Genomic DNA, 17,321 nt, shown 5'->3' with positions numbered 1-17,321 from the left:
GTATACATAATAAATATATAAATCTTTAAAAAAAAAGGAAACAGAAACAAGTAAAGAAGAAAAGATTTAGTTTTGCCAGAATTGAGAAAAGTTCTTAGATTCCCCGTGCTCTTCGGCAGCAGCTACAGTCTTACGGAGAGGATGAAAACAATCAGGAACAGAAATACGTGGTTTCCCTTTGCTCTGCGTTCTCGGAACTGTTTGGACCTCTTCCTGGAGGCCTGCACTCTTTCTTTGGTGCTGGGACTTCAGCCTTCCCCTCCTGGAAGTCCCTGGAAATTTTTAACTTCTTAGCATCTGCTGTTTTGAGCTGCTGGTTTTATAACTAGTAAGAATTATTTAATGCAAACACCACAATATTGTGACAGTTTACAAAGAGCAGAATGACGGCCCCCATACTGGACAACGGGATGCCTCTTCTCCTGGGTATGAGAGAGAAGGCCCACGTTGATTGTTAACATGACTGAATTCAGAATCTCCCAGTAAACACGCCTCTGGGAGTGTCCGTCAAGATGAAGTGAGAATGGAGGTCCGCCATCAGAGTGTCACCTGATGACACCATATGAAGAGGGCAAGCCCCTCTGTCGCTGCCACTGTGACCCTCCAGTTTTCTGCTGACATCAGACCCCAGCTTCCTCAGATTTCCAATGTGGACTGAAAACCAGTGACTTTCCTGGAAGCTCCCAGGCCTTCAGCTCCAGAGTGGGACTGCTGAGGTATCTATCTTAGAGGTCTGAGCCGCTCCCAGGTTTTTAGCCTCTTCAGAGTGCAGAGAGGTGGAGAGCCATTGTTGGAACATCCAGCCCCTTGGGATCCATTCTAACAACCCAGCCCACCCACCTCCTTGAAAATGTTTTCCTGGATATACATATGTGTATCAGTATGTGCTTGGTCCCCAAGGAAGAGGATGGATCTTCTGGAACTGAATTTACAGATGAATGAGCCACCATGTAAATCCCTGTGTTCTAATGGAGGAGTGCACCTGGGTCTTCCATAAGAACAACAATTGCTCTCAGCCATCTCTCTAGCCCCTCATTCATACACACACTCATACACACACACACACTCATACACACACACACACATATACACACAGCCATATATATGTGGTGTGGGACATTTGTCTATATTCTGTCAATTATGTTTTAAATAAATGTTGATTGGCCAGTAGCCAGGCAGGAAGTATAGGCAGAACAACCAGACAGGAAGTAGAGGTGGGTCAAGGGGAACAGGAGAATTCTGGGAAGGAGGACGCCTATTCCTCCCCAGTCTTGTCCCAACCACAGAAAAAGAAAGATGTGATTGCCCCACTGAAAAAGGTACTGGGCCATGTGGCTAACATAGATAAGAATAATGGGTTAATATAAGTTATAAGAGTTAATAAGAAGCCTGGCTAATGGGCCAATCAGTTTATCATTAATATAGACCTCTGTGTAACTTCTTTGGGACTTAACAACTGCGGGAACTGGGCAGAACAAGGACTGGGCAGGACAGAAACCTTCAGACAACATATATGTATATATTATACATTAGCTAGACAGATAATACATATCATATATATGTATTGTATATTGGTTCTGTTCCTCTAGAGCTCTAATACAGCCTCTGGCGGGCTTGCTAGATGACAATATCAGGAAGTCAGTGGCAGAGCCACTGCTCAGGGACAGGGAGCAGAAGAGCTAGAGAAAGGGGCTGGAATCCCACAGTCCCCTTCGGGGAAAAGTCTTCAGTGACCTAAGGACCTCGCTCCCCCCCCCCCAACAACAGCTCCACCACCTCCCAATAGTCAGCCTAGGACCTAACCCTTTGGGGGACATTCAAGAACCAAACTGCTGCAAGGGAACAGCTGTTGTCATGTAAGTATAGAATGCTTCCCCCCATGACTTTTGTAGACTCCTGTTCTCCTTCCCTAAACTCTGGCAAATACTGATCCATCTATATAGTTTTGCCATTTCCAGGATGTCATTATACAGAGACAACATGATTAACAAATTAGGTGATGGATTGTGGTGGTTTGAGTAAAAATAGCCCCCATAGGCTCATATATTTGAAGGTTTAGTTATTGCGGAGTGGCACTATTTAGGAAGGATTAGGGGGCGTGGCCTTACTGGAATGGGTGTGGTCTTTTAGAGGAAGTATGCCACTAGGTGTGGAATTTAAGGGTTCAAAAGCTCTTGCCAGACCCGGTCTCTCACTCTCTGCCTCTGGATGAGGGTATAGCTCTCAGCTCGTGCCCCAGAACCATGCATGCCACCATGCTCTCTGCATGGTCACAATGGACTGACCCTCTGAAACTGTAAACAAGTCCCCAGTTAAATGTTTTCTTTTATTAAAGTTGCTGTGGTCATGGTGTCCTTTCACAGCATAGAACAGTGACTAAGACACAAATCGAATTGGTTTTTATCTGTAATTCATTATTTAGGGCAGTTTCCATTTTACAAAACAGAATGAGATCTCCAACTGGGCAGTAGGATTTGTGTACTGGACAAGATGGCTCGGTGGTTTAGAGAACTGACTGCTTGCACAGAGGACCCGGGTTCAATTCCAGCACCAAGGCTTACAACTGCCTGAAACTCCAGTTCCAGGGGACCTAATGCCCTCTCAACACAGCTTGCTTTAGGGTTTTGTGTATTATTTTCCACATTTTTCTTTTCTGCTTTTGTGCACACATGAAGGTCAAAGACAACTTGCAGGTGTCAGCATTCTATTCTGTGGGGTCTGTGGATCAAGTTTGGCAGTCAGGGCCCCTTCCTGTTGAACCATCTCCCTGGCCCCCAGGTTGTTGTTTTACCAGGGTTAAAGCGGGCAAATCCTCTACCACAAAAATAACGCCTCAACGTTATTCCTCTACCCTCTTCACTGAAAAACTGGATAATAAATTGTCAGGAGCACAAAGGTCCTTGCCTTAACCAATAACACTAAGGGAAATAGGAATGTTAACCAGACAGGGTTGTCTTTTCAAGTAAAACATGTATAGCCTGTTTTCTACCCAGAAACCTGGGAAGGGGGGTGACTAATAACCCTGGTAATCCCTGTGCTAGCTGTAGGCTCCTTCAACCAGGACAGGAGGAGGCTAATAGTCTAGATGACCTCTGCATTATCTCCATGGCCAAGGGCTCCCCCAAGCAGGAGAGACTGTTAATGATCTAAGTGACCCCAGTGACCTCTGTGCTATCTGTATGACCAGGATCACACCAGATTCTCCTGTGGGCCTGTGAGATAACACATACAGCCCATCTCTAGACCCCATTGTGAGGGAAGAAGTAGCTGTAGTTCTGAGAAGAGTTTTGATGTAATTATGCCTCCTCATGCACAGGCGATTGTGTTATACCAGGAAACTGTTTTTCCAAATTGTACTGTACTTAAATATGCCTAAAATAAACTGCCCAGTGTTAGACTCTCGAAGTTTGAACCAACACCAGCTACTGCGCCGTGTTGAAGCAGACTGCCTTCTTGCCACATGCAGTAGGTAGCCATGGCGTTTATAGGAACCCCCACAATGAGTAACAGAAATGTCTGTGGGTTTGTTCAACTCTGGGCTGAAAGAAGGCTCATATGGACCTACGGAAACAGCAGCATGACCTGTTTGAATTTTTTTTCTGCCTTTCTTTCAGAGTTTTATGTATGTTCTGATAAGTCAAATAGGACCATTTTTCATTGTGGGGGAAGATCATTAGAACAGAATGAACAATCCAGTAATTTTAACTGTGAGGTGAGCAACTGTTGTAAACAAAGTCCCTCACTCCCTGGTGACCTACTGGCATACAATTAACAGTAATGATCATAAAGAGCCCTCTATTTTTTCTGAATTTGAATACTTCATGACAAACATCCATATTTGCTAGTTTGTTGTGTCTTTACTGCTAGGGTTATTTTGAGTTTTGTTCATAACAGTTACATATATAGAGATCCAAGTTGATCAAACATCTACATTATTGCACTTAAATGTTGAGCCAAGTGTTACAGAAGTCATTAATGTTTTCTTATTGTTCTTAGGTGGTTATGGCTGGGGTTCTAGCTCAGTGGTAGGATTCTTGCCTAGCATTTGGGGAGCTCTGGGTTTAAACCCCATTGTTGAATGTAAAAAGCTAGACAGTCTTGTTGTTTTTAATCCACTGTGGTAGCCAGCTTCCAAGATGACCCTGGATAGCTCCATCTTTCCTGCCTTTCCTGGATCTGACCAGTGTAACAGGTGGAGTGATGGAGTCTGGCTCCTGAGGCTGTTAAAGGCATCAGAGCCAATGAGTCCCCAAGACAGCCAATCGGCCAAATGGAAGGACGAATGTGTTAAGAAACTGAGGCCTCAACAGTCATGTGAGTTACCAAAGAATGGGACCCAGGCAGGGCCTGGATGACCATGCTGACCGTTCTCATAGAGGTTATACTGAGTCGGGGCCACTCAAGCAAATGTTTTCAGATTCCCTACCCACAGAAGGCTTAATAAATGCTTATGGCTCTTTGTTGCTGTTGTTTTCAAGACAGGGCTTCTCTGCAACTGCCCTGGCTGTCCTGGAACTCACTTTGTAGACCAGGCTGGCATTGAACTCAGAGATCTGCCCGCCTTGGTCTCCCACGTGCTGGCATTAAAGCTGTACTGGTCCAGATCCGATGTCTGGGTTGAAGGCTCAGTAGTAAATGTATTTGTTGCTCCTACAGAAGACCTAAGTTCAGTTCCCAGAATAATCCACTTTGGGCAGTTCACAGTTGCCTGTGATTTCAGGTCCATGGGGATCAGATACCTCTTCTGGCCTTCGAAGGTACATGCACTATGTGTAATTCACACACACACACACACACACACACACACACACACTGATTTTTAAAAACCCAGCTTGACTGTGCTGGTGTACACCTGCAACTCTGTAACTTCAGAGACTGATGTGGGATGATCAGGAGCTGGAGGCCATCCGGGCCTACATGACAAGATATTGTCTCTGAAAACCAGAGGCTAGCAATGCAGTGCGGAGGCGGAACACCTGCCTGGCAAAAATAAATACATAAACATCACTTCTGCTGCTTGGCTTGGTACTCCAGGGCTTGGTGAACTTGCTCTGGAGTGACCGGAATCTGGGAAAAACCAGCTGGTATCAGAACAAACATTAAGAGCCACAAAACCACGGAGCCATTTTAGTGAATGTGTCCTTTCTTAAAAACACTTATTCCCTTGTACAAAAGATTAGTCACCCGTAGTAATCACTTTCTACCTTATTGGCTTTGGCAAGTTTGAAAAAGTTTTCAGTGTCTCACACATAACACTGTCACTCCTAGGACTTGAAGAAAGGTCACCTCAGTCCCTTATGTCCAAACTTAACTTCCTCCTCTCCTTTGCTCGGCATAGTCAATCAATCATCACGCTGTGTCACATCTGTTTCCGAAACGCACTTTAAATCACTTCCTTGTTTCCTATTCTACCATACTGCTCATTGAGGTGGTCTCTTATCTAGCATGGTCTATGGGCCTAGCCAACTGAGTCACCGGGCATTTCTCAGTATGGCTGTTAAAGACGCTGGTGTCATCCAGCTACCACAAGAACTTTTTCTTCTTCTTTAAATGCAGGGGGCTGGTGAGATGGCTCAGGAGGTAATGGCACTTGCAGCCCAACCTGATGACATCAGGACCCACACCATGGAAGGAGAGAACTCACTCCTGCAAGGTGTCCTCTGGGATCTACCTGCACTCAGTGGCGCTTGCGAGTATAAACAAGTAATACATGTAAAAGAATATAAAGTTCCCACACCACCTGGATTCTACGATAGATTAAGACATGACTTTCAGATCAAAATTCCTGCAGCAGTGCCAAGAGCATCGGTTTAGACTTGGGTAGGCTGTTGACTCAAAAGCAAACAGCAGATGTCCTCCCTTCCTCCTCTAGGCGTGCCTTTCACCCTGTGGCCCCATTTTCTGTTTCTGGAGATGCAATTGAAGGAGCAAAACGAACTCCATTTTAGACAGAGCCTCACTAGGGGATGAATCCAGCCCAACAAAGTCATAGACATTCCCAAGAAACTGTGCCAGCCCTGGTCAAAGTGACCCACCAGGGTGTCCAAACAACATCTTGCTTCAAATGCCCCTGGAGGTATCTGATTAACTTCTGTTTTAAAATTCTTGTCTGCTAACTCTCACTGTTTTGAAATTCCCCTATACCCCAACCAACGAATTCAAAAGTTGTATACTTTTACCCAATCCTGAAATGCCAAGGCTTGTGCCACCCTGATTGTGCTTTTTCCCTTTAAAAAGCCCTTACCCTGAAGCTCAGGGGCCTTTCTTCCCCACCTGATGTGTCTGAGTGTCAGATTAAAGTCCAAGTTAGCTAGTTTGTAATCAGTAAACCCCAATGTGTTTGCATCCATACTGGCTCTGTGATGGCCTTATTTGGGAGTCCTACGAAATGGGCACAACACAGTTAGTATACAGGCACCTGCATCTTTATTTTATTTTTTATATTTATTTATTTATTTATTTATTTATTTATTTATTTATTATGTATACAATGTTCTGTCTGTGTGTATGCCTGTAGGCCAGAAGAGGACACCAGACCTCATTACAGATGGGTGTGAGCCACCATGTGGTTGCTGGGAATTGAACTCAGGACCTTTGGAAGAGCAGGCAATGCTCTTAACCTCTGAGCCATCTCTCCAGCCCCACCTGCATCTTTAGATGTGATGTTAACAACAAGTTAACTTAAAAATAATGGCGGTCGTGCACACCTTTAATCCCAGAACTTGGGAGGCAGATCTCTGTGAGTTCAAGGCCGGCTACAAAGCTGAGTTCCACAAAACCCATGGCTATATAATGCTACCTTTTCTCAAAACAAAACCCTAAAACCAAAAAGATAAAAAACAAATTAACAGGTTAGTTTCAAGACCCTTAGTGAAAGCCAGGGCTCATTGTCTTTTCTCCTCTTCAGGAAGTGTCTTAGACCACAGTTTGGAAAGTCTCATTCATTGCCTTCGTGGTTTGTGTGACAACATGGAGCCAGAGACTTTCCTTGATCAAGAGATGGTATTCCTCCTGAAAGGCCAGCAGGCCAGCCCGTTCGTTCTAAGGGCCCGGTGCTCCATGGACAGGGCAGGGGCACCCTGGCACCTGTGTTACCTGGGACAGCCAGAAATGGGAGACAAGAACCGCCATGCCTTGGTGCGCAACTGTGTGGACATTGCCACATCCGAGAACCTCACGGACTTCTTGATGGAAATGGGCTTCCGTATGGACCATGAGTTTGTCACTAAAGGGCACTTGTTCCGTAAGAGCATCATGAAGATTGTGGTGTACAAGATTTTCCGAATCCTGGTCCCAGGGAACACAGACAGCACAGAGGCCCTGTCACTCTCCTATCTTGTGGAATTGAGTGTTGTCGCACCAGCTGGGAAGGACATGGTCTCTGACGACATGAGGAATTTTGCCGAGCAGCTCAAACCTCTGGTTCATCTGGAAAAAAATGGACCCCAAAAGGCTTATGTGATTAAGAAAGGTCTGTCCGTCTTTGAGGTCTGTTCTCACCTGGTAGGCTGCTGCCAGTCAGGCAGACTCCCTTCAAGAAACTGAGTGGTGAGAGTTTGGTTCCTTTGAATTATTTCCTTTATTCGGTAATTTTGTTGTTTGGTGTTGTTTTTTTGGTGACAGGGTCTTACCTTGTAGCCCTGGCTCACCTGGAACTTGACTACATCACTAGCTAGCCTGGAACTCAGGCCCCCTGCATGTCCGTCTAAGTGCCTGTGTTAAAGGCTTCCTTACTGACCCGACTGTGTCTTCTCCTTGGCAGTCTCTGCTGATTACAGGCCCAGGATAACATGGAGATTTCTTCAAGTCCTCCCTTCGCCCAAAGAGAGGGAAGTGGACTAAATTAGCTTTTCAGAGGAAAATGTCAAAAACAACTCTAATCATTGTTTTGCCCTTTGTTGTTGTTATGTTTTTTATAAAAGTATTTTATTATTCTGTTATTTATTTATTGTTTTGTTTATAAGTTTTTATTTGTCTTGTTTTGCCATATATATATATATAAGGTTTGTAACAGCGTTGTGAGCTGGCATTGTATAGTAATAAAGACAGGAAAGAAACTAAAAAAAATATATAAACAAATGAAAAATCATCATTAAGCCGGGCAGTGGTGACGCTCGCCTTTAATGCCAGCCCTTGGAAGTCAGAGGCAGGTGGATCTCTGTGAGTTCAAGGCCAGCCTGGTCTATGGAAGAGCAAGTTCCAGGACATCTAGGATTGTTACACTGAGAAACCCTGTCATGAAAAACCAAAATAAACAAATTAAAACAACCCCATCATCGGCAACAACAACCCCACTGTAGACAGGCATGATGGTTCACATTTTTAATTTGAGTAGCCTTGCTTTCCTAGAACTCTCTCTGTAGACCAGGCTGGTCTGGAACTCTCAGAGATCCGCTTGCCTGTCTCCCCAGTGCTGGGATTAAAGGCAGGCACCACCATTGACAGGCTGATGGGTCACATTTGTAATTTTAGCACTTGGGAGAGTTCAAGACCAAGTTGGGCTACATACCCCTTCCAAGCCAGTCCCTAAGTAAGTAAACATTTCCAAGACACTCAGCAGGAGAAAAACCTTTTAAAAGAGTTACTTATTCTTATTCATTTGTAGGTGCCTGCTTGTCCGTTCCTGCTTTCTGTGGTTGCAGTGCCCACAGAGGTCAGAAAAGGTCGTAAAATCCTTTAGAACTGGAGTCACACTGCTGAGAGCTGAACTCAGGAGCATCAAGTGCACTTGGCTGAGCCCTCTTTCTAGCCCTCCAATACCAATAAATCTGTGATCAGTTAGGAGGACATTTGCAAGAGCTGGTGACTGAGGAGATGTAAAAGGGGAGAAACAAGCTGTTTCCAAAAAGTAGCCATGCTGTTCTTAGGAGTGCAAGTCTTTCGGCCAATTGAAAGTTAGAGAGGAGGGGAAATATTGCTAGGCTAGGACTCAACATCTCCCACGAAAAGGCAACTAATCACACTATCTAAGATGCTTTCCCCAGGTCCTCGGGTGCCCTGGCAATACAAGCAAGCATCCACAACTGCAGACAAATTGCCCGAAAGGACAGGGACTCACCAATGACATTAAAACCTACACAACAGCCGGGCGATGGTGGCGCACGCCTTTACTCCCAGCACTCGGGAGGCACAGGCAGGCGGATTTCTGTGAGTTCGAGACCAGCCTGGTCTACACAGCTAGTTCCAGGACAGGCTCCAAAGCCACAGAGAAACCCTGTCTCGAAAAACCAAAAAAAAAAAAAACCTATACAACAGCAAATTCCTAACTTGGCATCTGGTCCACCCACTAGTTTCTTATTAGTATGGTTCCCGTGAATTTGCCACCACCGATCTGTTCCTGGAACTTCCTATTCCAATGCCATACAGGCAACAGACCAGATTATCAGGGGACAAAGTCCTAGTCACTAGAGTTTAGTGGGAAAGATTCATAACTAGATTTTGGTTTCCATTCAACACCCTTCCGCACTTTCTCTCCGCTCCAGCGCCCTAGGATGATCACCCTGTCCCAGTCGCTGGCAGGTGATAGCAGCAGCTGTGGTCGGGTGAGTTGACCCTTTCTAACACTCTAGGTGGTGCTCTGACGCCGGGATCACGCTCCTCCCACAAGCAGACGCGTGGGAGCCTGGAGGCCGTTCTTTCTTAAGCCGACGAGTTCATCGAGTTTCGGGAGAGCGCTCCGTGAGCTGGATCTGAAGGCCACCTGACCATGAGCGTCCCGCTGCGATCCGGCCCGAGCTCCTGGCGGCGGGCAGGCACCGTGGTGCTGGCCGCAGCCCGGGGTCCCGCCGCCCGTCAGTCCGCAGACGGCTTCCGGCTGCTGCTTCTCCAGCGCGCCCAGAACCAGCGCTTCTTGCCCGGCGCGCACGTCTTCCCGGGCGGTGTGCTGCACGCCGCCGATAGCTCGGCCGACTGGCTGCGACTCTTCGCGCCTCAGCACACGCCGCCGCATTTCGGCCTGGGTCCGGCGCCGCCTTCGCAACTCCCTTTTCCGGGACTGCTCTACGAGGACGACGGCGCCGGCGCCGGCGCTGGGGCGCTGTCTGATGATGTGGCGCTGCGCATCTGCGCCATCCGCGAGACCTTCGAGGAGGCTGGGGTGCTGCTGCTGAGACCGCGGAGCTCGCCGCCCGCTTCTCAGGAGCCCGGTCTGGCGCTGCCGCCTCCGCCCGGCCTGGGAGACTGGCGCTCGCGCGTGCGCAGTGACCCGCGCCACTTCCTCCAGCTGTGCGAGCACCTTGACTGCACGCCCGACATCTGGGCTCTGCGCAACTGGGGCGGCTGGCTCACGCCGATCGGGCGCGGCAGTCGCCGCTTCGACGCCACCTTCCACCTGTGCTGCCTGCGCGAGACCCCGCGCGTGGAGCCCGACATGACCGAGGTGGTGGGCTACAAGGTAGGGGTCGCGAAACCCGCGGGCTGCCCTGTTCATCACCGCTGACCCAAGGCGTGACCCTGCTAGAGACGTTCAAGGATTCAGCTCTCACCCTATGGGGTTCCCTATGCGGGGTCACTCTGGCAGAGCTTCCACTGCCTGTTCTGCAAACTTCACAATGATTCATTCGCTTCAGTCCCTAATGGTTGTAATTCGGTTTCTAGAACATATTACGAAATTTCAGCCCTATCAACTTTCTTCTGCCCCGCCCCCTTATTTGTATCACTAGCACCAGGCACAGTTATGTTTCAGGCATCTTTCCTGCATTTGACATGTCTTGGAGTTTTTTCATTACATGTTAGCATTTTTTTAGTTGTTGACTGCTGAGTCTTGTGCTAGTCTTTTAAATAGTGTTTCATTTTTCCCGACAGGCAGTTAAGTTATTAGAGATTATCCTTTTAAGGTATATCTTAAATGGTCTGGGGAGGGGGGTCTACAGTATATTCTGGAGCTAATTTAGCTACAGTTCCATTATGTGACCCACTTCTGGCCCCTTGAGTGCCCGAGTGCTGGCTACATTTAATTAAGGCTTTCCCGCTGTGGGCAATACGCTGCTGGAGAAAATTGGAAAAAAAAAAATCTTGGCTCGAGGTAAGCATGAAGTTTAGTCGGGAACCCCCCAGGTGGCTGCTCTTTCCTCAGAAGTAGCCATGGTCTCGGCTAGCATACGGTTCTACTCTGTGCACTAAATACGTAATAGAGTTTTGGGGTTCAATTTTGTGTAGACCTTCTCAGGCACACTACTCACCCAATACTACCCCACGTGATCCTCCAAATTCTGATCTGTGTCTGCTTGAGTCAATAAGACTTAGATGTTGCTCAGGTTCCCCCACTGTTCTGTGGTCTAGGATGACTTTACGCAGAAGCCCTAGGCGAGTGGTAGGTCTCACTAGATTCTCTTATTTATTTGCTTACAGTTCAGCCATTTTTGGTGTTTGGAAATAAATTTTATTAAGTTGTCACGTGGTGCGTAAGTTTAGTTCTCAGGGCTGAGAGGATTTTTTTTCAATTATTTTTACTAATTGTCAGCATTCTAACTCACATTATTAATGCTTTTAATATTATTATTTAATAACTGTGGCTTGATTGTTATTATTTTGCCCTTCAGCATGCCTGCAGCTGACCATGGAGGCCAGAAGAGGGTGTTGAATTGTCTAGAGCTTGAGTTATGGGTGGTTGTGAGTTGCCCAGTGTGGTGCTGGGAACCCAACTCTGGTCCTCTGGAAAAGCAGTGACTGCTTTTTTTTTAGCCACTGAACCATCTCTCCAGCCACCAGTTCTTTCTTTCCGAGACAGGACCTCACTATGTTGCCCAGGCAGGCCTTTATCTCCTGGACTCGAGCAATTTTTCTGCTTCTACCTCCTGATTAAGCCCGCCAGTAGGGACTTGGCAGCGCCCAGGCCTCTGAATCTCAGGCTCCCTGAGAGATCTAGCAAGGCCTCCGGATACGTTAGCTTTCCCATCAAATAGGTCTTGTAATAGGTCTTGTATACCCATCTAGCCACCTCAGGCCTGGCCAGTGGCGGGGGGGGGGGGGGACGACACGGCTCACAAAGCTGCTTCCTATGTCCCTACAGTGGTTGTCTCCAGCAGAGGCAACGGAGTGTTTCCTGTCCAAAGAAATCTGGCTGGCGCCACCGCAGTTCTACGAGATGAGAAGACTTGAAACTTTCGCCTCTCTCTCCGCTCTGTACAGCTTTTCCTCAGCTCACCCCTTCGACATAACTGAGAAATGGATGCCGATAATCCTGTCCACTGCTGATGGCTCCATCATGCTCTACCCAGGTGAGGCGGGGAAGTGCCGGTGCTCTCCTCAGTGTCCACGTTTGCTCCAGCCAGGCTGCCAGGCCTGTGGGTGTGGCCAACATCTGGCTTACAGGCGACACGTATCCCCTGATAGTTATGAATGCAATCCAACACAAAATCATAAGCTTCTTTAAACCATTGAGGTTTTTGTTTTTTAAACTTTTTTTTTTTGTAATTTAGCTGTGTGGTTCTCAGACATAAACTTTGTAATATCAAGAGATTTGCCATGCTTGGTGGAATATTAATTAAAAGAAGGGGAAAGTTCTAAAATACACAGATTATCTAGTTTCGTTCTGTTCCTATGACAAATATCATGACCAAAAGCAACTTTGGGGACGTAGGGGTTTATTTTGGATTATGGGTTATGGTTCATCATTGAGAGAGGTGAAGGGAGAAACCTGAAGACAGGCTTTCAAGCGTTACACGTAGCCTTGCTTTCAACCAAGGAATGCGCTTCACAGCCGGAGAGGAGCCTCAGGGACCCTGGAGAATTTGACTGACTAGCTGGCTCACAAAGGACTCGGTTAGCTAGCTTTATTATTCCATCTGGGGCTCCCTGACTAAGGGATGGTGCTGCCCACAGTGGGCTGGCCTCATCTATATCAAATAACATTCAGGACAATCCTCCACAGGCCAGTGTGATCTGGGCAGTCCTTCAATTAAGACTCTTTCTCAGGTGACCGTAGGAAGTATGGTTTTTTGATAATTAAAGCTAACTGTAGAACACATAGTGTTTATTTTTTTATTTATTTTTGAGACAAGGTCTAACTATAGATCTTAGGCGGACGTAGAACTTCCTGTGTATCCCAGGCTAGCCTCAAACTTAAAATTCTCCTGCCTTCATCACCCCTGTGCTGTGATCAAGGGTGTGTCGGTGTGCACAAAGCCATGTTTATTTTAACTAGGGAGTAGGAATTTATAAACTTGCATATGTGTGTGTGTGTGTATATGTATATTTCCTAGGCATGAACAAAATTCTTTTCTTATGCGTTTTTATCTCACTTTTACTTCAGTTTTCCTAGACAAAGTTTCTCTGCTTAGCCCTGGCTGTCCTGGAACTTACTCTGTAGACCAGGCTGGCCTCAAGTCACTTTTACATTTTTATTTCAATTATGAGAACTTGTGGAACTGTTAGCTCATTTGAATCAGGAGACTTGTTGATGGCCAGTTACAGTTTGGCAGACACTGATTTGTGTTGTAGCAGGCAGGCACTATGTGACTGTCATATTCCATATCTGCCTCTTCAGTTTCAGATAATACCGATGAGATTTGTTACTCACCCCACAGAGGGACAGTTTAGCAGCTTTGAAAAAAAAAAAGACTTGGGCTGGAGAGATGGCTCAGTGGTTAAGAGCATTGCCTGCTCTTCCAAAGGTCCTGAGTTCAATTCCCGGCAACCACATGGTGGCTCACAACCATCTGGAATGAGGTCTGGTGCCCTCTTCTGGCCTGCAGACATACACACAGACAGAATATTGTATACATAATAAATAAATAAATATTTAAAAAAAAGAAAAAAAAGACTTATTTTTACCTGCCTACATGTATGCGCAGCACCTGTGTGCCTCGTATCTGCAGAGGTCAGAGGAGGACATCAGATCCCCTGGACCTGGAGTCGCACGTGGTAATGAGTTGTAATGTGGATGCTAGGAACTGAGCCCGGGTGCTCAGAAGAGCACCTAGTGTTCCTAACCCCTGAGCCATCTCTCCAGGCACTAGCAGTTTTCCTATAAGGAGCCATGGACTCTAACCTGAAAAACCTATGACGCAGCTAGGTCAGGCCAACTCCATGGTTCCCTGATCCCTGAATCAAAAACTAACGTGGAGCCGGGTGGGGGTGGTGCAGCCTTTAGTCCCAGCACTTGGGAGGCAGAGGCAGGCAGATCTTGGTGAGTTCAAGGCCAGCCTGCTCTATGGAGCTAGTTCCCCAATGGCTAGGGCTGTTACACAGAGAAACGCTGTCTCGAAAAACCAAAATAACTAAATAACTAACTAACTAACTAAATGAATGAATCCTGAAACACCTAAGGTGGAGAATGATTGAGAAAGATAGATTAAGAGTTTGAATCCCCTGAACCTGGACGAAGAGCCAGGCATGGCGGCAGGCACCTGTAACCCCAGCATTGTAACGGCGGGTGGGAGGCAGAGACAGGCAGATCTGTGGAAGTTCAGGGGCCAGCTAGCCTGGCCTAGCTGGTGATGTTCCAGATCAGTAAGAAACCCCATCTGAAACGAAAGGTGGAAAGTTCTGGAGGAACAATCCCCGAAGTTGTCCTCTGGCCTCCGTAAGGTCTCACGGTCCTGTAATCGCGCATGCTCACTTGGTGGAGGGAGAGACCCGACTCTGGCAGGCTGGTCTCTGACCTCTACTTGCGTGAATACACATACCCACACGCGCACACACACCTCTTTCTCCCCTTTTCTTTCTTTCTCTCTCAAATGTAATAAAAACCTGACACTGGGTAAGAGTCTCAGCGGTTCGAGGCTATGCTGCTGGATCTGGGTTTGGTTCCCTGCACCTATGTCTGACACTGCACATATGCGCGCACGCACGCACGCGCGCACACACACCATGGATTAACAATAATCACAGCATCTGGTTCAGTTCCCAATACCTACGTCAGGCAGTACACGTACATGGATTAATAATAATCAGAGGATCTGGGTTCGGTTCCCAGTATCAGGCAGTGCACACACACATACCATGGATCAATAATAAATTTAAAATTAAAAGTAACAACAAGAAAAACTAACTAAGCTTCAACATGAAATACATACAAAAGGCACTGGTTCATGTCATTAATCTGTTGGGGTAATTTATGAGGCAGTGTTTGTGGACATGAAGTTTTACTGTTTTTCAGGAGATGAACTGTACGTGAAAGATGCAGATTTCATAGAAAACCCAATGTCTACTGACAAAAAGACTGAAGAGATCTTGAAGGAAGGCAAAGTCGTTCACCGATTGGTGCCCCGCAATCCCCATCTCTATGAGCTCTATGTGTCTCTCCGGTCAAATAAGCACGTGTACCCTAAGAACTTTGCAGTGGACGCGAGCCTGACCTCCCGTTTGTAAAGCTGCTTGACTTGTGAGGGTCGCCTGAACTTGCCTGAAGCAGAAGGAACGTGCCTGCGAACGGGACAGCGAGGTGTTGCCTGTGTCGCGGGTGTTGTGGGCTCCTCTGCCAGTCCTCAAGCTGCACAGCAAGCCATGTATGAGATGTATGATGTATTAACAACTTTGTTACTAAGATAAATGCTTTCGCAATGGTTGTCCTTTCTGTCTTATTAGCTTAAACATTTAAAGGGGGTCTCCTGCCGTCGCCTTTGTTGTTGTTGTTGGCTTTCCAAGGCAAGGTTTCTCTATATAATAGCCCTGGCTGAGCCGGGCGGTGGTGGCGCATACCTTTAATCCCAGCACTTGGGAGGCAGAGGCAGGCAGATCTCTGTGAGTTCGAGACCAGCCTGGTCTACAAGAGCTAGTTTCAGGACAGGCTCCAAAATCACAGAGAAACCCTGTCTCAAAAAAGCAAAAAAATAAAAAAATAAAAAAAAATAGCCCTGGCTGTCCTGGAACTCACTCTGTAGACCAGGCTGGCCTTGAACTCCAAGATCTGCCAGCCTTTGTCTCCTAAATGCTGGGATTAAAGGCGTGCCCCGCCACTGCCTTCCGGTTCTCCTTCTGTCTTTTGATTGTCAGCAAGTTTCCTGATGCGGAGGAAACTGAGTCCTAGGGCAGGAATTAATTCAGGGGTACCTAATTAGATGTTGTTACGATTTGAATGTGGGACTTCTGCACATGGTCCATAGCTGGTAGCCCTGTTTTGGCAGGTTGTGAGAACTGAGGGGCAGGCTTTAACCAGAAGAAAGTGGGCTGCTGGCACGGGTGGGTCTTGAGGGACTGAGTCCCACCTCTGTTCCAGAAGAATTCTGTTTTCCAGTCTGAGGAGATGTGAGCTGGCTGCCTCAGGTCTCCGCCTCCACGAATGTCGCATTGCCTTTAGCACCATGACACCGGCTGAAATAATCCCTGCTCTCTAAATTGTCTCTGTGAGGCACTTGATCATAGCAAGGAAGGCAGTAATGCAAATAAACAGTGGTTGAGGCATCCTTCAAGAGTGAGGTCACGCTCTTGCCATGTACTTAACTTGATAATTAACATCCATGGCCCGCACCTTTAACCTCAGCCCTGGGGAGGCAGAGGCAGTTGGATCTCTGTGAGTTCGAGGCCAGCCTGGTCTAACAAGTGAGTTTCAGGACTGTTACAGAGAAATCTTATCTCTAAAAAACAAACAAAGAACCATACAGTATCTTAAAACCAAGTAGCATTCATTTTGACATCTAAATTTTACCTTTTATTACACTTCTTTCTATGCTCGTGCGCGCACGCACACACACACACACACACACACACACGAGTGTGTGCCATGGAACAGTGGGAAGGGCAGAGAACAATTTACAGGAGCCTTTCTTCTTTCCCGCTGCGTGTGGGTCTGTCCAATCGAGCTCAGGTCCCACGCTCTTGCCAGGCCATCTTCCTGATCTCATGTCTCCCAAATTGTAAAGACTTAGGAACCATACAGAACACAGGTTGATGCGATGGCTCAGCAGGTCAAGGCACTAACTGCGCATGCCCAGTGACCTGCTTTTAGTTCCCAGAACCCACGAAAAGGTGTGAAAAGAGGACCTACTTTTCCACGTTGTCCCCTGCCTCCACACATGTGCCATGGCGTGTGTGCCCTCACACACATCATGCACACACAGATACACACTGTAAAACTCACCAGCCTTTGTGCACACTTACGAAGTGGTTAATGAATTCAGGAGGCTGGAGAGAGAATGCTAATTTCACCGGGGTTTAATGTGTGGTTGATGTGGGTGATTTCTTTTTGACTTGTTAAAGACAAATGATCTTTACTGACTAAAGGTGAGAAATGATAGTTAAGGCACAATCTGTTTTGTTGTTGTTGTTGTTTTTGCTTTGTTTTTAAAGACAGGATCTCTACAAAACCCTGGCTGTCCTGGAACCCACTGTGTAGACCAGATGGCTTCAAACTGACCAGAGATAATGCCCACTTTAGCTTT

The 17,321-nt window shown here is 46.8% G+C and overlaps 2 protein-coding genes across 2 annotated transcripts; both read left to right on the top strand.

Annotated features, from left to right (window-relative positions):
• Positions 1–383: 383 nt before the first annotated feature.
• LOC121449978 (mediator of RNA polymerase II transcription subunit 18-like) lies at positions 384–9,551 on the top strand. Its single transcript, XM_041654627.1, has 3 exons — positions 384–426; positions 6,908–7,503; positions 9,483–9,551. Exons 1-3 carry the CDS (start codon positions 384–386, stop codon positions 9,549–9,551), a joined length of 708 nt encoding a protein of 235 aa, XP_041510561.1.
• Nudt19 (nudix hydrolase 19) lies at positions 9,276–15,508 on the top strand. Its single transcript, XM_041653252.1, has 3 exons — positions 9,276–10,393; positions 12,011–12,218; positions 15,101–15,508. The coding sequence occupies exons 1-3, from the start codon at positions 9,707–9,709 to the stop codon at positions 15,310–15,312; spliced, it is 1,107 nt and encodes a 368-aa protein (XP_041509186.1). The 5' UTR covers positions 9,276–9,706; the 3' UTR covers positions 15,313–15,508.
• Positions 15,509–17,321: the final 1,813 nt, after the last annotated feature.

The sequence above is a fragment of the Microtus oregoni genome, unplaced genomic scaffold (genome assembly GCF_018167655.1).
Source record: "Microtus oregoni isolate MIOR12 unplaced genomic scaffold, Mior012 000006F_ref0000085, whole genome shotgun sequence".
NCBI classification, from domain to species: domain Eukaryota; kingdom Metazoa; phylum Chordata; class Mammalia; order Rodentia; family Cricetidae; genus Microtus; species Microtus oregoni.
The sequence above is the reverse complement of the archived record's forward strand: the minus strand, read 5'-3'. Positions and strand labels throughout refer to the sequence as shown.

What these genes read in the sequence shown, in the direction of transcription:
- LOC121449978 (XM_041654627.1), top strand. Translation starts at nt 384, where the DNA reads ATGACGGCCCCCATACTGGACAACGGGATGCCTCTTCTCCTGG. An exon ending in CGGGATGCCTCTTCTCCTGG is followed by an intron (nt 427 to 6,907) that starts GTATGAGAGAGA and finishes TCTCCTCTTCAG; the next exon opens with GAAGTGTCTTAGACCACAGT. An exon ending in TTGAGGTCTGTTCTCACCTG is followed by an intron (nt 7,504 to 9,482) that starts GTAGGCTGCTGC and finishes TCTCCGCTCCAG; the next exon opens with CGCCCTAGGATGATCACCCT.
- Nudt19 (XM_041653252.1), top strand. Translation starts at nt 9,707, where the DNA reads ATGAGCGTCCCGCTGCGATCCGGCCCGAGCTCCTGGCGGCGGGCAGGC. An exon ending in CCGAGGTGGTGGGCTACAAG is followed by an intron (nt 10,394 to 12,010) that starts GTAGGGGTCGCG and finishes ATGTCCCTACAG; the next exon opens with TGGTTGTCTCCAGCAGAGGC. An exon ending in CTCCATCATGCTCTACCCAG is followed by an intron (nt 12,219 to 15,100) that starts GTGAGGCGGGGA and finishes ACTGTTTTTCAG; the next exon opens with GAGATGAACTGTACGTGAAA.